At 47.7% G+C, this 22,396-nt stretch overlaps 2 protein-coding genes across 7 annotated transcripts; one reads left to right on the forward strand and one right to left on the reverse strand.

The window, feature by feature from the left end:
- Positions 1-37: 37 nt before the first annotated feature.
- Positions 38-2,626, reverse strand: LOC143375176 (putative Golgi apparatus membrane protein-like protein CG5021). Of its 5 annotated transcripts, none has more exons than XM_076824031.1 (5): positions 2,440-2,587; positions 1,890-1,963; positions 1,571-1,805; positions 303-545; positions 38-225 (listed from the first exon to the last, which is right to left on the reverse strand). In XM_076824031.1, exons 1-5 carry the CDS (start codon positions 2,452-2,454, stop codon positions 160-162), a joined length of 633 nt encoding a protein of 210 aa, XP_076680146.1. In that variant the 5' UTR covers positions 2,455-2,587; the 3' UTR covers positions 38-159. The 5 variants fall into 5 exon arrangements, with proteins under 5 accessions (XP_076680146.1, XP_076680144.1, XP_076680147.1 ...); XM_076824029.1 differs by having other exon boundaries at positions 303-557; XM_076824032.1 differs by having other exon boundaries at positions 303-557; positions 2,255-2,471.
- A 413-nt stretch (positions 2,627-3,039) lies between these two features.
- On the forward strand, positions 3,040-20,877 carry Zip48c (Zinc/iron regulated transporter-related protein 48C). Of its 2 annotated transcripts, none has more exons than XM_076824023.1 (6): positions 3,040-3,318; positions 4,454-4,835; positions 5,698-5,849; positions 5,934-6,019; positions 16,676-16,933; positions 18,655-20,877. In XM_076824023.1, exons 1-6 carry the CDS (start codon positions 3,211-3,213, stop codon positions 18,731-18,733), a joined length of 1,065 nt encoding a protein of 354 aa, XP_076680138.1. In that variant the 5' UTR covers positions 3,040-3,210; the 3' UTR covers positions 18,734-20,877. The 2 variants fall into 2 exon arrangements, with proteins under 2 accessions (XP_076680138.1, XP_076680139.1); XM_076824024.1 differs by having other exon boundaries at positions 3,042-3,318; positions 4,454-4,703.
- The last annotated feature ends 1,519 nt before the right edge of the window (positions 20,878-22,396 follow it).

The following is a 22,396-nucleotide window of genomic DNA, read 5'->3' on the forward strand; positions in this document are numbered from 1 at the left end:
AATTTGGGCAAACCTGGAAAAGACAAAGATAAGTACGTATCTTTGATAGTAGCTTTATTAATTATTCCATTAGGATGTATACGATAATCCTTCGTATTATGTACAGACTTTTATTTTCCACCATATTATATAATATCGCCGCAAGAAAATTTGTCACTCCTATATCACGTTAGTTGGTTCGCTCGGATTATTCGTTGGAGGAGTCCTAGTCATCATCGACGCAACCTAGGACAAGACGACGATTATAAACTCCCCAGTGTCCAGGAATGTATAGAAACAATTCTCTAAATTGCTCTACAAACATTTTGAATGACTTGCTTCCTCAAAAATTCGCCCGTAGCTGCAGAGATATTCTGATCCTTTCCCATTTTGCATTTTACATATCCGTACAAGTTCGCTCCGTTTAAAACAAGCGCGATGCACACAAGTAGCAACCACTTAAATTTTAACCCAAACAGAGCTAGCATAAAAAATACAGACCACAGAATTTGACAGAGTATTATGGCTAACCAGAAAATACGAGCTTCCGTTGCATTAATGCGATTCTGTTGAATACCCTGAAACACAGGGTACATAATAGACCTTGTATAATATAACATGTAATTACACTCCTTTCCAGAGTCTTTGTACCGAGAACACTGAGTTTCTTCTGCTTAAGGGGTCATTCTGGTAATCACGCCGCAAAATTTGGCAACATTCAGGCTTTTTTATCTCAGTGAATACAATGAATAACAATGTCAAACTTTTCTTTCATTTATTAAGCTACTTGTAATGTGTACGGAACAATTTTTTACATACACTTTTAATTGTGTTCTTTCAATGTTATCTGAAGTTCAAAATCGAGTCTTTGAAAAGAAATACTTCCCTGGCGGGAGTGATTTCAGCTCAAAGACTCATCTGAAACAAAAAAACCAAGCTGATTCTTAATCATTATGAGTACTGCTATCGCAGGTGCCGGAATTAGCCACATAAGTCAAAATTTAACAAAATTGCGTGCATTCAAATTTCAATTTTCCAAATTTTCCATTCTTACTTGAAGTTTGAATGGGCGCAATTTTGTTAAATTTTGACTTATGTGGCTAATTCTGGCACCTGTGATAGCAGTACTCATAATGATTAAGAATCAGCTTGGTTTTTTTGTTTCAGAGGAGTCTTTGAGCTGAAATCACTCTCGCCAGGGAAGTATTTCTTTTCAAAGACTCGATTTTGAACTTCAGATAACATTGAAAGAACACAATTAAAAGTGTATTTAAAAAATTTTTCCGTATACATTACAAGTAGCTTAATAAATGAAAGAAAAGTTTGACATTGTTATTCATTGTATTCACTGAGAGAAAAAAGCCTGAAGTTGCCGAATTTTGCGGCGTGATTACCAGAATGACCCCTTAATAGCTAGACGTTCTTACGTCGATACCTTAAAATGTGAAAACTGGTAAGCCTTGAGCAGCTCTGACAAGTGAAATCAATCTATCAGAATGTAAGAAAACCGAGGTACGCAAGATATCTTGGAAACTGATGGCGCAATGGTAGCAACTCGGGAAATGGATTTACGAACGAGAGTTGAACAAACCTTCTTCGATTCAAATACCCAATGACTTTTGCCATTATCGTCCACGTAATTCCACCATCTAAGGCCGACCATCAACCTTCCAGTAATATTTTTAACTGTCCAAAAGTCCATCGATAGAAGTAATACCACAGTTACAAAACTAGCAATAAAACTATTTGAGAACCACCCACACAACATATAAACTACTATCGCCGCCACTCTGAAGCCTAAATGAAACATGGTGACGTACGGGTGTCTATAAAAATGCAATATTTCGTGAACATTAAACCTAAACTACATAGACCTTGCTACTTATACAACTATCTTATAGTCTATATACTTGAGCTTGTTATTTTGGCCCGTCTCATCCTCCTCGCCAAAAGCAATTGTATCGTCATCCATTAGCAAAGGGACCTAGCAACGAAATCGTCCAACATTTATACGGTGCCAAAACGAGGGCTATACAGGATGTTCCAGAACTACGATGTCACGATAAACCTGAGTCAGCAAGCAGTTAGATTTCTACCTATGCTTCTGAAACACCCCATATGTCCGTCTCGCCGTCCTAACATTACGATTTATGTACAGACAGTGTGTAACCAAACGCGAATACGTGAATTCGTACAGGAAAGTACGATTAAATGTGTTTGAATACAGTGGTTAACGACGCCGACTTGAATGTTCATAGGTCCCCAATATACGTACGGAAATTCACGAACCAACGTCAATAACGATTCTTCCGAAATGGCAAGAGCAATAAGCTTAGCTTGCTGCGTATTAACAAACTACGTTTCTTACTGCGTTTCCCAACGAACCGATACGTTAAAGGTACAATGAAATGAACTTGGCGTCGACTTTTACGGCTCGAATAGGTTGTAATGTTCACCTACCGACGCAGACGCCATGTTAGCACGTTGACAGGACTGCGATAAACGATAGACATCAGCTCTTCTCCCTCGACGACCATGGCGCCACGTTAACACGATACAAAGCGCGAATCACACGTCGCGTCTCTACGCACTAAATAAAACTGAGCACTTTCGAAAGAGCTTCACTACTGATTTACTACAGATTTAAGCAATTCTTCGAGGGCCCTTGATGATCGGCCTACCCTTCGGAAACCGCGAACTGCGTACTAAAGTTTTCGCGGTTTGAATTTAGCGTCACGTGACAAAAGGTACGCCTTTGATAGGTGAACCGAATCAGGCATTCTTATTGGTTGGTCGTGAAGTTATGTGTGTCGCATATAGGCGCCAGGACTAAATAGAAGCAACCCTGTCTAAACAGTTAGAGCGATATATTTCGCCTGATTTCGCCCACGCGTATGCTAGTCCTGTTCCAAAGTAAGGGATGTGATCGTGGAGCAAGAATCGCGCCTGTTAGTGGCGATAGAGAAACGGGAATAGCAGCGCTGATATGCATTGGTAAGTATATGTATGCGGTAGCAAACGGAAGCGAAGGTGAAGGTAGTGTCGTCAGCGGTGATGGTGGTGGTAGTGGTGGTGGACGTGGTGGTTGAGATAAGTACGGGCTGTTAGGGGGACTGAGTGCATATCAGGGAGATTTTCTGTCCCATGAAACAGTTTCTCGTGGACTGTTCGCGGAACAGAGGATGTAGTGTATAGGTAGTTGAAAGTGACGAGAACTCGACGATTAATAAAATGTTGAAGGAATATTCGCCGATCACACAGGCGCTTCTAGGAACGTTATTTACATGGGCTCTTACCGCAGCGGGTGCCGCACTCGTCATTGTCATTCGAGGGAAACAAGTAAGATATTTTCCTTTTCTTCTTCGCTGCACTCTCAGAACCTCGATTACGATCTTAAAGGATCCATTCGTCGCTACATTTTTATTCATACCGCGATTGCAGATATACCATATCTATTCCTAACCTTTTTTCGCTGAGCGCATCTAACCTTTATCTTATCGAACTTCTTTCGCGGGAAATGCCTCCTGTTTGAAAAATTATCTATTATTGTAAACAGACCGTACGGTGTGATTCATAATGAAACAGAGGACACGGTACTCGCAATAAATACTTCAAAATTAGATTTTTTAACGTAGCATTTCACGAATCTCTATGTCAGTTGTAAAAAATACACATTCTCTGTGAAAAAAATTCAAATATGTATACTCTCGAATACTGTGACCTCGAAAAATTGTCTGTCGGCCATGACATTTATTTCTCGGTATCCTGCAATTTTTTTCTTTTATATCTTTCGCTTTTATCGTAAGTAAAGAGATAATGTTGCGATACTACTTTGTTTGCATTGTGTATCAGTGGAAGATGATATAAAATTCAAATTTTAATTAAACAGGATCTAAAAGAATCCGAGTCTCAAAGAATTTTATAGTCATTGAATGACTATTGTTTGCATTCCCCACATTTGGGAGAAATTGCTAACGGTTGACCAACGTTTAAATTTTCTCTGTTAAGTTGATCACCGATTCTTATACAAATATGTAAATACTTTTCACGAAACCAGATAAGAACTAAGAGCAGTATGCGTAATCGCAATTAGGCACGAGTGGAAAAGATCTGGAGAAAAAATTACTGTAGCATATTGAATTTAAAATTAGTTACAGCATATTTCTTGCACATACCTGCACTTTGCAAACTTAGATACGCTATTGAGAATGTAATTTGTGCATTAGTTGCTACGAAGAAATTTGCCGTATTAATTGTTTACGCAAATAATAAAATAGCGGTTATTTTAGCCATCGGCCACGGTTAAAATAATATTTTAATTCGATGTTTGCGCGTAGTTAAATCGTAGGATGCACAGATGAAATATTTTTAATGCCGACGATTATAAAAGAAAGAAAAGAAATGAAAAGAGAAGGCGGTGGGGGGGGGAGAGAAGAGAAGAAGAATACAAGGCATCGAATTTATTTTGTTGCAGCGTAAGGTGTTGGACATCAGCCTGGGATTTGCGGCCGGCGTGATGGTGGCAGCGAGTTATTGGTCGCTACTAGAACCTGCCATTGAAATGGCGGCAAAGAGCAAAATTTACGGATCGGAAGGCGAATACGCGTTCGTACCTGTCGGAGTTGGGTTTCTCGTAGGCGCGGCTTTTGTTTACGGGACGGACGCGTTGATATCTTCCCTTGGCATTCAGTCCCCTAATGTGCTTTTAGCTATGCAGTCAGTCGGTACGAAACAAAGACGCAAGATCTTTGCAAAACTAAAGAGTGACGAGGATTTAGACGATTATGATCCGTATAACGACCTACAGATATCCGGTGGGAATATGTATACTCAAATTGACTCAACCACCATCGATGGTATCTCGCTTTGTTTCTTGTAATATCCAATTCTCTCTGTAGGCTTGGAAAATGGGATCAGTTCATAATACACGTGTCTATATGTAAATATCACTGTACACTCGCCCCTCTTCGCTTTTTTTCACATAAAAGAGACTACGGCTGATTCAGGAACAAGCCATTTAAAAAACAATAGAAATTAAATCTCTTCACTCTACGAATATAATATTCTTCATTCTTTCTTCCTTTGCAATTCGCGCGATAATTGATGTTTGCGTCGCTTATTCCTGGAAAATGCGCAGCCGCTCGTGAAATTAAATTTGCGTTGAATTTTTCTATTGTCCGGGTAATAAGTAGTTCAGTTGTTTGTTATCGTTAGCTGCTTTGCACTTAAAAAGATGTATGCAAATGATAGTATTGTGTGCATGAAAGTGTCTGTGCAATAATGGGTGGAACCTGCAGACACAGTATCGTGAGAATATAAGCAACTATCAAAACACTGATCACAGATGTACGTAGTTAATCATTATCGAGTCACAAAATTCTCCTACAAAGAAAATGAACATGCTAAGCCTATTAGTATACTAGTAACTTTATATCGCCTTTAATCGTTGTTTTGTGCTAAAAAAATTCCACGATTCTGGATAACTGATCTTATTAATCCTGCCTGCGGATCTAACGAATAAAAAATTTAAACAAAAATATCAGGTTTGAAAATTCTCAAACTTATGCTTTGTATTAAATACAAAAAAGGGGGTGGGGGTATATTTGTGTATTATAACAGGAGAACTTTTCCATTGGTTTAAACGGGCGTCGGGGGGGGGGGGAGGTAAGTTTAATATAGTACCGTACTGTTTTTTATTGATATAAAAATATTTTCCAGGTTTCTACGAGCAAAATACCAGAAGGCGTCAAACTGCAAATATAAATAGACCAGCGGAACAAGGGGAAATCGGAGCAATTTACGAAGATCCAAATAACGAGCAGAAAAACAACCAGTGGAGGAGAGTTTTATTGCTCGTTGTCGCTATAACCGTGCGTATGATTGGATTATATTTTATTAAAATTACGACGCGACACTGCTGAGTGATTTAATAGAATGTGCATACCGTTCGTCAGGTGCACAATATTCCAGAGGGACTCGCCGTTGGAGTTGGATTTGCCGCCGTTGGCAGTAGCACGTCAGCAACTTTTGAAAGTGCAAGGTAAGCGGCACGCTTAAGTTACCTGAAGTATGATCTATGGAGGAATATTTAATCTATCAACATATACCGGTTCAAGTTACAAAAAGATACGACCACGTAGCCGTTAAATTCTCCTACGTCTTTTGCCAAGTGAATACATCTTTCAACACCTCTAAAGAAGCGATCGCCGCGATAGTTTCGCGCTAGTGACGTTGGTCGCACTGACTATTAAACTGCGGCGATATTTCCATCAGGCCTTAATACGTGCAAACTAAAGGTTAGATCAATCGTGCCTATTCCAATCATTGCGTGAGCCATTAAATGCAACGCTAGCGTTAGCGAAATGAATGCTACAGTTAGTCTTCGCTGTAGCATTCATTTCAAATTCGTTAATGTCTAAATTTAAACCGACTCCGATTTGGAAATCCAGTACTGGTTAGGGCCTGTCGCTGCCATGTATAAGGAAAAAAGAATTTTGCTGTCTTGTCGAGCGCTTTTTTTTCACGTTCTGCAAGAAGGTATTCAGCGGGGGTTGGTTTTTTCTCTTTTGAGTTACCATGATGCGTAGGACAAGCACGTTGTAGTCCGGATAGCGTCCGCTAGAAGGCAGCCGCGTGCAGTTGCGGATCATTGGCACCAGCAAAGGCTCGTTGCGTGATAGGAGGTCCCCATGAATGAGTTCTATGGTGGCCGGTTGGGAGTGCCAGCCGCAGGCAAAGTTTATTGGCAGCGGTGGGTGCCCGAGGCGAAGGGAAAGGGCACGTGTGGCCCTGGAATTCAACAAGCCCTAGGCGCCGCGCATTCCATTCCAGCTACCCGCTTTCCCCGCTTCGTCTTCTCTCCTCCTCTAACGTCTCCCGCGAACTCGCTTTCCTTACCGCCTTGCGCCTGCCTTACGCCTTTGACTTTGGAACACGACGAGGCTTGCTCGCCTGCCCGTTCGTCTGCTTACTACCGATGGCGTACAACTAATAGATCGAACGGCTACGGCATTATTTTCATTTGCCCGGCGCAGTGTCTTCTCGCTAGCCCTAGGAGAGAAACGATTTACATATATCGAATATAGGTGTAACGAACGATCCGAGCGAAGTGGAGTTTGCTTTGGACGAGCCGGTGTCAGGCCTGAATTCCGAAGCATTGAAACGACGGTGTCGGACGTCAGGGAGTTAAGATTACGAGTGTTGGGAGGCCATTAACAATCCATGGAATGAATGGACCGTGTCGGCGTTTTCTTTTCTCCCGCGCGATAATCAAGAAATACGGAGAGAGGATGAATGTCAATCCGTATCCTACAACACTGCCGCGAGGATTTTCGTATATCTACGTTTTTCTTTTTTTTTTACCAGCCATGGAATTATTAAAATTTCATAGAAATTGAAGTTGCGTCGACGCCACGCTTATGCGAACCCTGCCGTAAAATAACACTTCTCCCGATGGTATTTTGTTTATTCTCATATTCTTTACGATAAGCGAAGACAGTAACGCGCAAGTTTCCCGGTTATGAATGAATCGTCGGTTCGTTCCGAAAGATGACCCCGACCGATACCGGAGTCGTGCGTATCGCCACGCAGCGGTCGTGTTATGCGTACATCGTTATCGACGTGCGTGCTTCTTGAGCCGCCGCCGGCGTATCGTCGTCGAAAGGAAACTACGCGAGAAAGTATTTCTTTTTAAACGTTATTTGCTGGCTGACCGTCGTAGTTTCCCCGGAGAGTTAAATGTTAGAGTTACGTACCTTGAGTCTCTCGCTAGGGGATTCACTTGATAATCGCAGTCAGCTTTGACGAAGCAAGGTACAATATTACGGGCGGGATTTCGCGAAAGCCGGGGACGATCGAGCAAAACGATGGAGAGGTCGCGCGAGGGGAGATCGATTGGCGATAAAGGAAGAAACGATATGGAGGTTGCTCCTCCCAGGTAACGCGACCTGTTTCGAGGAGCAAGTTGCGAGCCGTGTGTCGTCGTTCGGGAAATCAGTCAGCCTTGAGCATTTATCGTCCCAGCATGCCCTTTTGTAGTCCAACTCGTTCGTAACGAGCGACATTCCATTCTCACGATGATTACGATTAAGCCCATTCGTGCCGCGCGCGTATTTCCAAAGGTGTCGGGGCATAGGTAGCTATTCCGCTTCTATCTTTGCGAAAGAGGCAGAATAAAATAGCCGCGAGAATGAGACCGTTCGCGCGGTGCCCTTGGGCCAAGGGAAACATCGACCAGCCGTCCGTCATGGAAATGAAGTTTTATGCAACGCCAGGCGTTACTGTTCGATCGCTTTAGTCGACCGCCTGCGACGTGTCCTTTCCAAGGAGAGCTATGTATCCACTTAATTCATTCCAGAGACGGAGCTGAAACAATCCCCGAGCGCTCACAGTCGGGGAGGCGAAAGAATCATGAATGAAACTACGTTTCGTAGTTTCTACCGCCGCTGCCGGTCGCGTCTGTCTCTTGGAGAATAGCCGACAAAGAAGGCAGAAGAGAATAGAGCGAGGAACAGAGAAAAGGAGAAAAAGCCGTAGCGGTAGGCAGGACGGTGGAAAGGTGGGCAGCCGATAGGAACGACGATATTTACACTCGTAAAACGCTCAAGGAGATCTGGTACTGAGTCACCCCCCGGGAGTTATGCGAATTTTTCGCGGAATCTGGGTCTGCCCTTTCCTTTTTTCGCATTTCAAATTTGTCACTCAACCAGCCGTTCTCCGCCGATGGACGTGCGCGTCATTCTTTATTATACCCGCGAAAAATACCTGTTTAAGGTCTACGAACCGAGGCGTCGGCGTCGCCCGTTCTTTATCGCTCGTTCGCGTTTCTACGCGATCGTACAAATCGATCCACGCGCCGCTGTCGATTCGGAGCAACGTTCGATTTACACGTTCGGCCACGCGATGCGAATACGGCACAGGGCGGCATGGTACATGCGTGTATACCGGAATGCATTTCCAAAGCGGTAAATGAAGAACGTACGATAACACCGCGGAGGGCTAAATCGATCGTTGTCAGTAGGATTTACGCGGCCGTTTGTTCGTTTGTTTTCGACGCCTTGGAGGCGATCTACATAAGCGCACCTACGCGCGCTGATGTTCCGCGGGATCGAGGCTCCGTTGACGTTTATCGATTATCACCGGGCACGCGGCACGATCGGAACGGGGTGAAAGGATTCGATTTGTATACGCTATTGAGTGCTCGTGGCTTGGACGTTTTTTTAACGCGATAGTTAGCAGCGGAGGAAATGGGGAAGGATATAAAGGGAGGAGACGGAGAAAGAAAAGGGCAAGAATGAAAGGGAGAAGGAGGAGGTGGTGATGGAAGGCGAAGGCAAAGGCGAGAGCGATAGCGTGCGTAAAAACAGAGGAACTACGGAGTGCCGGGTTGGCGTGGCACGTAGATGAGGTGGTGCTATGTTAAACATGGCGCCGGACAAAGCTGCCGACGAAACCACCTCATTTCAGTGCTATCCTCCTGTCTGTCTTATTATATACCGAACCGAACCACCAGAACCCGCCGCACCACGGCCCCTCTCTGTCCTCTTGTCTCTACTCTTCCTTTTTTTCCCCCCCTCGCTCTCCCTTCTATCTCTTACCCTTTCTCTCGAGCTCTATCACTACCGTCCTTTTTCCACGTCGATTTCGACTCCGACTTTGGCCGCTTTCGCCTCCTTCTCCTTCTCTTTTCGTGTACCTTCGGAACGTTATAGCTCCACAGAGGAGCTACGGGATATGTGTGTAGTTGGTAACTCGCTCCTCACCATACCTCACTTATTCTTAGCCATCGAATACATATGTATGTACGTACACGCGTACCTGCCTTCGACGCTAGACCGACAGTATTTTTAGGAATAATCCAGCAACTCCTTTCAACCTACGTACCTACGTACTTGGGCCTGACTCGCGTCTCCTGTCGACGATCATCTTTCGCCGCTTTGCTTTTCAATAGAAGCAGATGCTACGCCCTCGGTAACGCACGGACTTCCACTGTTCCCTTAGCCGTTGCACTTTGTACCCGGTGCTTATCACACACGGAAAGCCAGTTCTGACGTGTGTTAATAGCGACGGAAGTCGGTTACGATATAGTACTTCCCGCTTAACGTCCGTGCATAGTGTTATAAGTGCACGTGCGCCGGTGGAAGGTACGCTAGCCGCAACTCGGAACCTCCTTTGCAATAAAATGCCTCCCATTGTCGACGAATTTCACCTCGTAACCTGCTCGCTCGCGAAATCAGTGCCGGGCGACTTTACGCGGACCGAACCAACGCTTTTACGATCGCGATTAACATACACACGCGTACGGGACCAAGGTATCAACACCGGTGGACCTCCCTGTGTCCGTCGTTAATGAGAAAATCGCGCCTCGTTTCTTATAATAGCCATCGTACGATTAAACGATCAGATGGGTCGACCTTGCGCCTTTTCGACTCATAGGCACGCAAACTTGGCGCAGAAACGCACCGACATCGACACTTCGAACCTGGGTAGGAATGCAACCCCTTTCCCTCCGCTCTGCGCATGACTTATTCATTTATTCTGTATTTCTGGGCTACGCGCTCAACCTAAAGGGCACTCCCCGTTAATTAAACAAATAGTCGTTCACGGGCAAAAGAGTTCCGAGAACAGGACTCGCGAGAAGGCATTCTCCGAGCTAGCGACACGCCAATACTTTTCTCCTCTCGTATTTCGCGTTCGTGCTCCCTTCTCTCCTTCGTTTTCTCCGAGATATCTACAATCTGGCTGGATTTTTACAAATGATTGCACATCGAAATGCTCGAGTACTTTGCTGGACGATCGCATAGGGCAGACCGAGGCTGGTAGGCCAGTTTTTCAGTGTTTGATTTTTAATAAACTATGTGGACGAAATATCGTTAAACCGGTTGGTATATTTGATAGGGCATACATTTGGCTATCTGGCTAAATTATTAAAGTTCACTTAATGTGCGAACAATTAAGGTGTTTTAATGTTTTTCTAACACCTTCCATAATCAGTTGAGAAAATGTTATTAGCAACTTATCTCAGATAAAATAAACTAACACAATGTCACAAGAGTTATTTCATTATAAAATATTAATTATCTTTCGTTCATTTTTTAATAACAAACTGAATTTTTTTCAACTTAATCATAAACTATAATGTATTTATAACATAATGAAATTTAAATAAAAAATAAAAATCTACGTCAATAGATCGTCTAATAAACACACTTTAAAATAGTCCCTGAACATTAATTATTCTATCGTAACTATACAGGGCGTGAAAACATAAAATCTTGAAGAAAATATATTTACTTACGTAGTCAATTTTTCGATAAACGCTGATAACTCTCAAAAAGCGCGCGATCGCGGGGTCGGGCATAAATGCATGGGCATAGTAGAAGTGACTTCTTTCCGCAGTAGAGCATACGTCGGTGCAGAGTTATTAACAATTAGTCAACCTACCCCTTGCGAGAACCAGCCCCGGTCTCCCCTAGTTGGATTTTGAAAATCTGGCGAGCCATGGCGACGATCTCGCAGTAGGAAACGGCGGATACTCGAAAGATTTGCAAAAAGGTAGAAGAGGCTTCATCAAATGGACAATCGGTGAACACGTTTGTCATTGCGGCTGCCTCCCCTCTCCCTCTCTCTCTCTCTCCCCCATAGTCGTCCCTCTCTCTCCCGTGTAACTCTTTTCTCTGTCTCCTGTAGTGGGTTACTTCGTTTCTCTTTCTCTGGCATCGGGCGATGCACCGGCGCGCACGGTGCAGCGACTTTGCAATGCTTGGAATGCGGCGGCATTACGCATGCGCGCCGCGTACCTTACTCGGAACAGACGAACAGCCGGATCCGTTATGTTCCTCGGCGACGACCTCAAGATCATCCGCACAGACTATTCGACAAAGTGGTGTCTTTTTGCAAATCAGAGTACCCGAGAGGTTTGCTCGCGTGCTCTAGCCGCCCCGAGCTCTTCCTTCCGTCTCCCGTGCCCCGTGGCTTCTGCCGGGCACCTTGCATTCGGAATTTCTCGCTCACGAACGCGCTCTCCTGCCGCGGAGATATGCTGCAATTATTCAGGGCGTAAGCTAATCAGAACGAAGCCTCTATGGTAATCTGTGGAAGCGTTCTGTCGTATCCGGTGCGAGCGGCAACGATACGGTTTAGAGAGCGCCGGCATGCCAGCGGGACAGTGCCCTGTTGCTGAGTAGAGAGCAGAAGGGTCGAAGGGCACGGGGCGAAAGGGTTCGCGGGATTTCTCGAATCTGGGCATCGCGATTTGATATTAGGATCGGCGGGACGCCCGGTGGAGGTTGCGGAGGAAAGCAGGGTTGATCTTGGTCTTATGATTTTATGGTGTTAGGCCGTGGCCGGTGGCCTCGGGACTCTTGGGGCTGAGAAGAGCCGGAGAGCTCGCCTTGGCGTTGGTGGAATGCGGGACGGGCAAATCGCGGTCGGCCCGCTTGCGCCTCGTTCCCATGCATTCCTTACTCCCTCTCTCGTTTCTCCTCACTCTCTCATCTCGGCACCCCCTCCTTCGTATCTCTCTCTCTTCCTTCCTCTCCCTCTTTCCTTTTCCTTGCTCCATAGTTTTCTCACACAGCCACGCTTTTATACGTGCACGCCTGTCTTTCGTTGCTCCTCTGGCTTCGCCTCTCTTTCTAACCAGCGTTATACGAAACGCGTATGTGGACATACACGTGAAACACCTATCTCCTTCTCTCGTTCCCCCCCTCTCTCTCTCTCCCTATATCACTAGCCTTCGTCTATCTCTATCTGTATCTTTCAGGTTCACCAATCGCACGGCCGGTTCCTCTGAGAGAGAGATTATTCGTGTTTCCTTCGGAACCGTTCCTCCTCGTCCTTTTACTCCTCTTCCTCCTGTTTCATTTCCTCCTACTCTTCGTCCGATATACTTCCCTTGGAAGTCGACCCGACACGAAGAAGTCCTCGTTATGGTATCTCGAACGATCGAATATCGCTGCTAGCCTGGCACGGTAGTTCCACCGGAGATCGATGGAATTTATCCTGACAAACGCACAGAAAGCGTGTCGCCTGTTATCCGCGCAAACGGCAGTATGCTCGCCAATCGCTTCGGCCTTCGGCGAGCCGCGGGTCTTGATAAAACCAGCGTTTCGTATCCACCGTTTGTTCCACGCGAGATTCGAGGGGCAATTCTCTTTCGCGGCAGGCATTCCGCAGCGATCCTTCCGTTCCTTCCGCGCGAACTAAGTGGACGGATCCTGGTGGACGTCGACGGGAAGTCGAGGCACAGCTGTTGGTAAACATTCTCTATTATCGAGGATGTTTGGAGAAGTAGTTGACGGTGGTTTCGGTCGTTGCACGACCACGGTGGCAGGATAGGTGTTGCCACGTAAGGACAACCGCGGGGCTTATGGAATGCAACATGGCGACTGCGGTGCGTTCAACGAAGCTACTCGGACGCCATGTTGGTACACATCGGCAGAGTGTGCTGTTATGTTTGATAGCCCGTTAAGTTTGACGGTATCAACGTTCGCGAGCCTAATTTCCGTATTTTCCGTAACGAAGCAAATTATTTACGGCCGTCCTCGGCTAGGACCACCAAGCTAGCGTTCGACCCGACGTGCGTACCTATGTAACGGTGTCCCTGTGACACGAGTGTGGCCGCGAGGATCAAAACACACACGTGCTACTTTTTCTTCACAGGTAGAGCGACCAGTTCGCCAGAGATGTCTTTCCCTCCCGCTAGGAGAAATCTTTGATTTTCGGCCCGAGACAGCGCGACGCCCTCGCGCAGAATTCCCGAGGCGGTGTACCGTTTCTGGATTTAAAAGGCAGACCTTCTCGCCGCTATTTCGTTCCACTTTTTCGAGCCGGCGCGTGCAAATGCAACCAATCCGCCCCTGGTACTCGCCGGGTGCACGGCTGTGTTACATTAAATTTGTCGCGACAGTGCCCGCAAATCCAGAGCCCCGGTTGGACAAAGAAAAGTTTATGAATGAACGTCGTTTCAAGGTTTCCCTCTCCCTTTGGCGAACTGCGTACAAGTAGACTGGGTAACGCGTCGACGTGATAAACGCTTTCTAATCTAGCAGCCGCCAGCGGCACTTGAGAAAAAAAGAGCAGATAACGACCAATGGCCTTTTCGATACATTACTTGGACGTACGTGCGTCAATCGAGATAATCGCTCGTAAACTATTAACTTTATTATCGACGCGTAAAAAACGAGCAAACAAACGGTCGAAAATATGCGTGAAAACAGACCGCGGAGCAGAGGAGTAGGTATACCGAATAGACCGCGACAGAGCCTAGTAATTTCGTAGGGGAATTTGGAAAGAAGGAACAGGTCCCTCGAAAACGGATCCCCGAGGAGACTCGTCGAGCATCCGACGATACTTTCTCCCGGATCCTGACCGCGGAGGAACGAATATTCTCCTCGGTATCTTCGCTCCCTTAGACTCGAGCTTCCCCTTTTGCGAGGTTATCTTTGCGCGACTCCTCTTCTCGTAATGTACCGCTAGTCGATCGTTTCCATCGGTGTTCGGCTCTTTCGACGTCGGATCTTCATTGCGAATCATCGGACTCGCGGGCAGTCGCTTATCGCTACGTAGAATCGAAGTGAAATTTACGAGGAACAATATCGAGCACCGACATAATCCACGGGTTTTACGTCAGGCTGCTGGAAGAGGACGTACCTGAGCACCTAGAGCTAACAAACACAGAGCGATCGTCGGTGTACCTGTCTGGTAGGCACGGTAGACGAATCAAGAGTTAACGAGCCTGACCGTGGAAATCAGATAGAAGGAGCGCGGCTAGGGGGAAATCGTCGGCCCGAAGGGTGAAACGCGAGAATCAAAGGAGGAGACGGAGCGAAAGAATGAAAGGAAGGAAAGTACCGAAGGTGAAGGCAGGGTGGAGAAAGGGGACGATCATTCTTGGAACTCGGGTGACCTCCCCTGGTGCAACTGGCGAACAGACGGGCCCGACGGGTTAACTGTACAACCACTTATGTACCTCGATGCTGTAGGAATGCGACGACGATGCCGTCCCATGAAATAACGCACTACACGCCGCGCCGCGGCATGACATACCATACCATGTGCTCGGCCTGTACGAGAGAGCGCGGTCTATACCGGTGATCCTACATCGGAAGGAGGAGCTTGGATCACGTCATTCATTCACCTGCTCGGCCACCTCACCGTTCTCTGCCAATCCACCGCTGATCTATTGTTCCCTGGAAACTCTAACCGTTCGTCGATCAACGATCCACCGCGTCGGACCGCGGAACACCTCGCCTTATTGTCTTCGACGTCGGGATCGAAGCTTTTTCTGTCTCCCCTTACCTTCCACCTCACTTGCCTTCAGCTTCGCTATGAATTCCACTGTTTTTTTTTTTTTTTTTGGACAGCTACTCTCTGCTGGTGTTCGTTTTTGTGTCCTCGACTATCGTTCGCTCCTCAATTAAATTCCTCTCTATGTCTATGCGAGTCCCTTGAATCCTATGCGATACGAAAGGTAGGTCGTCCAAGAGCTTAGTTACCGCATTCCTACCGCCTGGACGGGACGTTTTTCCCCGGCCCCTCTAGTTTACCAGGTATCCGATCTTGTCCGGCCATTCATTCGGATGGTCTGTCTTCCCGATGAATCTTGGTACCGTTTTCTTGCTTCTTACGGTTCAATCGGATCGTCTCGACGTCTGGTTGCTCGGCGACCGAGGCCCGGAAACTCCGCTCTTTTCTTCGTCGACATCGTTGGGGGCAAACATTTGTTCGTTATTCCAGGATTAATTCCAGCCATCGATTATGCGCTTCGCGTAAATTACATGCTTCACCTTCTGAGGAGGGAACGAAGAGGAGAGATCCTCGGAATAATGGACTCGATCCACAGTTACGAGGAAAGAAAATGCAGTGACGATTTAAAAGTCTGTGGAAGCCACGAAGTGGCAGTGCAATATGTATCTTGTCTGCACTCTCGAGTGTTACGTATACGTACAGGATCGTGTTGGTTCATTCACCTGCTACGTAGCTCGCTCTCCTGTCTTCCCCGTACCTCCTCTCGCGGCTTCTTTCGTTCAGTCTGTCTGGCTCCCTTCATTATACTCTCCCGTATTAATCCTTGGGCCGTGGATCACGATTACCGATCCACGAAGCTACGAAGAAAAGCCAGAGGGACAACGAGTAAAAGGAAAGGGGAAGGAGCCGTCCGCGAGCGCGTGAAACCAGAAGTTGCTGTAGGAATAAGTTCGCGTATATTATCGAGCAGCGTTTGCCCATAAACGTTTGCCGATAAATTGCCGCGAGTTTAAAATTCCGCGGCAACAAGTTCTCGGCGATCTTCACCCACTGTCCATACATTGAAGTTCGAATAGAACGATCGAACGGAGGTGTTGCTGGCGGGGTAGGTCGAATGCCATGGAAGCGAGATTAGCGTAGCTACTAAACACGAAGGAGCGAGCAGAACGGCCTGCTGGAAGCAGTGGAAGCCTCGCTGCTCGGGCACTCGACTCGGGCAGATGGAAAAATCCAGAGAATGTCGAAGCCGTCGACCAGTTTCAAGAACTCACCGCGACTAGAGGAGAGTGTGCAAGTTGGCTCGTGCAGAGCCACCTTGTCTCGATACACGTTGCGTTTTCTCTTCCTCCTTAGAGCCAGCGGCGTCTTTCTTTTGCGCGCCGGCTGGAAACGTGGGGAAAATTTATAGAACCATAAATAAGAGTTGCGCTTCCCATTTTTGTCGCAGAAATCTCGCCATCGGAATTGGCATTCAGAATTTTCCCGAGGGATTGGCGGTATCGTTGCCCCTTCAAGCGGCTGGAATTAGTACCTTAAAGAGCTTCTGGTACGGGCAGCTCTCGGGGATGGTAGAGCCGCTGGCCGGCGTCCTTGGTGCAGCCGGAGTGGCGCACGCTCAACCTGCGCTACCTTATGCACTTGCCTTCGCAGCCGGTGCAATGATCTACGTTGTGATCGACGACATCGTCCCGGAAGCTCATCAAAGGTTTGTCTTGCCAGTTATTAACCACCGCGCCTACCTTACGTGCGAAGCGTGAATGCGTTTAGAAAATGCGCGCTGCGGCACAGACACTTCGGAAGGGGTTTCCCATGTTCTCGAAACGATTGAATTTTCCAACTATTCCAGGCTTCACTCACGTCCCTTCTCTGCTTTCTCTCAATCTATCTACTGGCTCCTCTGTCCCACACGTTTCAGATAAAAAGCTGCGCCGGCTCTGTAAAACGAAGCTACCTACGGTGTTGATCGGACGACGAAATAGCGCCCGCTTGCGCGGAGAGGCGGCAAAGAGCGTGCGTAACGTCTCTGCGGAGGTAGAGGCGCGTATATTCGGCGTATTCGGGAACGATTACGGTACAATGGTGCGTGACGGCAGTGGCGTAGTTAGCGCAGCGTCAGTAAAACGGACGTAGCGAATTTCTTTCCCAGGGCCGATGGCCTAGCTGAAGGCGCATTGTCATTATAATTGGCTTCTTTTGTATTTCGCGTGCGATCTAACCGGCCTGCCCGGATACCCGAGCATATAGCCATACCGTGTGCCCATGCGAGCGCCCGCGCCGCGCCATGCGTTTGCGTCACTCCTGAGATACTAGACCTCGGTCCGCTCCCTCGGGAGCCCTCCGGGGCCCGGAAAACACAAAAGTGAAAATGGAGCCCCTCCTGCACGGTGGAAGCTAACCGTTGCTCGACCTCCAGCAGGGTACAGTTCGCGCTCGTGCTAGCGCGCTCCAACCGCGTGTGATCTTTTCCAAAAGAGAGACCGAGGCAAGACGAGGGGGCTACAATGGTCGCTTTGCTTTCTGGTTTAGCGGGGCGACGTGGCTTCTTGGGAAAGGCAGACGCATTCTCCTCGCCGAGATCGAGCGATATTGAAAAGAGTGGCGCAAAGGGGCGGCGGGTGCGGGGACGAAAGTCCGCGGGATCCGGGAATCGACTGGGTTTTTCTAAACAGCTTCGGGACCCATTTCTCTCGATGAAGCGGCGACGGAGAAGACCGCTGAATTCTTAGAACGGTCGCTCCTCGTCATTTGCATGTCACTGTGCTCGATGGAAAGGAATGCCTCGTTTCGGAGCCGCGCTGCCAGCGATCGCTTACTTTCCGAAGCCACGCCGGGATTATTCGCGATTTCTCGTGCACGTGACGATTCGCGGGGCGAAGCTCGGTAAAAATTGAACGCGGTGCGGGCACTGCTACTTTCCTTCTCGTTGGTGCCGAGACACGCACGTTCGCCGGAGACAGCATCGCCCGAACGTTCGTAGCGATGAGACGGTAATGGTTAATAAAAATACAAATTTCTGAGGCACATCGAAAGGAGGTATTTACCGCGCGGATATGATTGATGTGGTAGAACGCCCACCGAAACACAACGGGGCATTTCACCGGCCGTTAAAATTGATGGCCGTGTATAATTTACGAAATCAACAAGCCGTGACGTGCAATACCGGGTACACGCGTACGTGCTTTGTGTGTGCTTACAATCCCTACTTACGCCGCGAAAAACCCTTTTATCTCTCGCCATCCTGGAACCCTTTCCCTCTGGTCGCTGCCACGATCGTACCTGGATCATCCTCGATTTTCCATCCGCTTCTCGATCGGCCTCCCGTCGAACCTGCTAGCCGGCATTGTCTGTGAAGAAAAGCATGCATGTGTTCTGGGTAAAGGAGACGTTTTAAAAAAAAAAAATGTTTTTCTTCCTTTCTGATTGCAGTGGAAACGGTAAACTCGCCAGCTGGGCAGCCATCGTTGGTTTCTTGGTAATGATGTCCCTAGATGTTGGATTAGGGTAAAACTGTGCGCCGCGTGAAATTAGAAAGCACTTGCCGCGTACGCGGGAACTAATCCCTGCCCGGAATTTCCCTTCAAACTGTCCCACGAGAAGATTCGTTTCTTCGTAGCCTGTCAATTAGAAAATTCCCAATCGTTCTTCTCGCGCGTCGTTCGCCTTGCCATCTCGGTTGCGCCAGGCAGATTTGTCGCTCGAACCACCCGACGTTCCCCTCAATTCGAAATCATCCAGAGAAACGACGTTTGAAAGTTTCCGCGGAGCGAGTTCGAAGCGTTCATCCGCGTCGAAACTATTGAAATGTGTCTTCCATGAATCTAGTCTTGGTTGATCCGATTCAGAAGTCAATTAGATCAATGAGACGACGACCTTCGGCGACGCTTTAGAAGTCTCTGCGTCGTATTCGCTGCAACGGAGGGAAGCAACGAATACGCGTCGCGTGTTCGAGCTTTAATCGGTCATTAAAATTGCTTCGCGCAGGAAACGATATTCGTCGGTGCTAAGCGCTGAGAACCATGCATCGCGAAACACAAGCCAAGCATCAGTGGTTGGACGCGATTTCAGTTGGCGTACACCGTCGAGAAAAACGAGGGTAATTAAATCTCGAAATTTTTCCGCCGTCAAACGAACACTGCCGAATTCGTAGTTAATCATTCCGTGGAGAAATCAAGAAGAAAACGGCCGAACGACACAGAATGCGACGCGTGCGCTGACTTTGCACGGTGATAGGCACCGGTTTCGAGTCTCTGATAGGAAAGGTGTTAATAAACTTTATGAAAATCGTACGAAGCATTCGAGGATTGGTGCACGCAGAGAGATAACCGCGATCGGTTTGTTTGTATCTTATATGTGTCGATCGAAAATGATTTTCCTCGAGATGATCGTGGTAGAGGATCGACGCGATTCTCTGGCGCATTATGCAAGTGGCCTTGTATCTTTCTTAAATAACTTTTCTCATGAATAGTCTGTTGCACGTAACGCACGCAATCGCTTCCAGCATGCCAGGTAAGCGCACGCATATCTATTATGCCATGTTCGCGATATATCCTTTCTAATCCGCTTATCGTTCGAGATTGATTCGGCAACACAGAGATGCATGGACGTGCAATAGACGCGGTGCGGCTCTCAGATACACATGCTTATAGGCGCATTACCTTAATTTTTTTTCATTCATAAGTCTCAACTGTCTTCTTGCCATTCTTCTATCCAGATACATTTACTTAACATCACGGAGAAGTTAATTTCATTAAATCTGCACTTAACGCGTCGCACGAGTGAAACGCGTGGGTAGGTAGGTACCTTCGATCGCTGTTTCATTGTAGTACTCTAGACGCTGAAGAATCACGCGTAAGACTGTATTTTCGTATATGATAAATTCGTACGTAAACGTAAGGAACTCAGCGCGTTGCATCTACGCGAGGAAGGTGAAAATAGGTGGACGTCGAGGAACGTGGCTCCTGTAAAAATTAGGGAAATGTCTGTGGCCGAATGAATGCCGTTACTCGCCGGCGAGCAGAAATGTTTCCGGTGCTGGTAGCAATCTTTAACGTTCCTATGCCCGCGAATAATTTCTACAAGGAGCTTCTTCGATGATCGAAACTGGCAGCGTCCTCAGGTTCGACAGCTAAAAGGATTGTTTGCTACTTGGTTTACATTAAACTAGCGTAGGTATGTGAAATCTACTACCGGTCAATCGTTACACTTCGCCATCGGAGTGGTGCTTGAGAAAAGTTTCCTCGGTTGTAATCTTTACATCGCAACGGTGCCGACGTTAGATACCACAGATATAGATAGTTAGCGTAATTAATCGGTAGGCAACGCATAAGGCAGGCGTGCTTTGTAACACCGCGTGTTTTATCGATTTGACAAATTACTTACTACCGTCATTCACCCGCGTAGCTATGATTTTCAAGGGGGAAGGTTTAAGGTGGGACACGTTTAGTTGGATATTCCCGAGGAGTGTTTTTCCTTTAAGTCAGCCCAGATGTATCAGGTGCCCGTGTAACAGCATTTCTTCGTCATTCACACGTTTCGGTATCAAACCATGCACTCGATTCGTCCAGTGTGATCGCATGAAACCTTCCTCTGTTAGTACAAGTCGACTATTTGTACCAAGTGTAATAAAAAGATACGAGCGATACACAAAAATCGAGCGGGGCTTTTCACTGTTCCTTGCCCCGATCCGGTCCAAAGTGGTCCCGGACACTGTCGAAGGCAGCGCGACGTTTGAACGACACTTTCGGGATATCGAAAAAAATATTCTATTCGCCTAGAAGCGAGGTGAATATCCTCCATTCCCTGTGGTAGTGATGGCTCAGCCAGCTCGATGTGGGACGAAACACACGGAGAGGCCAGATATGGCGGTGACGGGGGCCGATATAGTCGGGCGAGAGAAAAAGTCGATCGTTACGCAATATAGTAGGTCGATATCAGTGACGAAGGAAGAGCAAAGCTGGCATCGGCGGAAGGTTGGTCCGGTAAGTTGCCTGTGTTCTCCGCGAGGTAAGATTCGGTGAAACGAGCGTGCAGTATAGGCGCAGCCGACGATGCAACCCTCGTCTCGCGTCTCGCGTCGTGCACCGCAGTTGCATAACCCAAAGAGAGTCGAGGCATGAATGGAGCCGAGCGACAAGGACGGTTGCACCGCTCGGTTTCCCGGTGCAACGAGTCGACCCGAATCTGGTGGGGATGCCGACCGAGGGGGGGCGCATCGCTATCCAAGAGGGAGAGAGAGAGAGAGAGAGAGAGTGGCGTCGGAAACAGCAGATGACAGAAAGAGAGGAGCAGAATGAGTTCGAGAGGGAGACCGAGCGAATCATACGCCGTATAGAAATGACGCAGTGTTCGACTGGATCCAACTAGCAAGAATGAGAGCCAGCCAGGTTTTCGGGAAAGAGAGGAGAAGGCTTGCGAACAGAGACACCAGAGTTCTCTCCCCTGCGGTCGGACGAAGAGGGGCGGCTGGTATCTGCCACGGATAAAAGAAGAGGGAATTTCGAACGGAACGAAGACGGAGACGCTTTACCCGTGAAAACATACAGACATTCATCGCGTGGAGCGGGGGAAGAAGAATCGGCAGGTCAGAGAGGAAATGAGGGAGATGAAAAAAGAAGCAGAAATAGTCATCGAAGGAGGCGCGACCTGGTGAACGTTTCATAGCTACGAACGGAAGAATGGGAGCGACAAAGGGGGGAGCGAGGGCACGGGAAAAGGTAGCGATGAATGCCCTCGAAAAAGGGATGTTAGACGGAAGGAAAGACGGTGACACGGTGACGACCACTACGACTGCGGCGGCGACGGCCGTTAGTGGTGCGGTAATCGGTCTGGTAAAGTTAAGGGGATGGTCACGTGGTGCATTTGCCGTGGTTGTGCGCACGGTCGGCGAGCGAGGAAGGAAGGGGCCGAGGGGAGATAGGGGCAACGCGGTGCATTGGAAAGCCGGAGCAGCACCGGTGCTGCACCCGTCAGCAGTCTTATGATGCACTTTGCCCTGCGCGTCTCCGATGCGGTGCGGTGCGGTGCGGCGCGGTGGCGCACGTGCGACGCGATCTTACACGATGACAAGTTTCATCTTCACGCGCCGACGAGAATCCACGCGGAATTAAACCGTCGCGTCCGCGCGTCGCTCGCCACGATAGTGCCGGTTGACAAGAGAACACATTTCCCG

The sequence above is a fragment of the Andrena cerasifolii genome, chromosome 12 (assembly GCF_050908995.1).
Source record: "Andrena cerasifolii isolate SP2316 chromosome 12, iyAndCera1_principal, whole genome shotgun sequence".
NCBI classification, from domain to species: domain Eukaryota; kingdom Metazoa; phylum Arthropoda; class Insecta; order Hymenoptera; family Andrenidae; genus Andrena; species Andrena cerasifolii.

Excerpts from the sequence above, each read along its gene's own strand:
- Zip48c (XM_076824023.1), top strand. The coding sequence starts at position 3,211 with ATGTTGAAGGAATATTCGCCGATCACACAGGCGCTTCTAGGAACGTTA. Across the intron at positions 3,319-4,453 it reads TTGTCATTCGAGGGAAACAA|CGTAAGGTGTTGGACATCAG; the intron begins GTAAGATATTTT and ends ATTTTGTTGCAG. Across the intron at positions 5,850-5,933 it reads TGCTCGTTGTCGCTATAACC|GTGCACAATATTCCAGAGGG; the intron begins GTGCGTATGATT and ends ACCGTTCGTCAG.
- LOC143375176 (XM_076824029.1), bottom strand. Across the intron at positions 558-1,570 it reads GGGTATTTGAATCGAAGAAG|GGTATTCAACAGAATCGCAT; the intron begins GTTTGTTCAACT and ends CCTGTGTTTCAG. Across the intron at positions 226-302 it reads GGAAGCAAGTCATTCAAAAT|GTTGCGTCGATGATGACTAG; the intron begins GTTTGTAGAGCA and ends GTCTTGTCCTAG.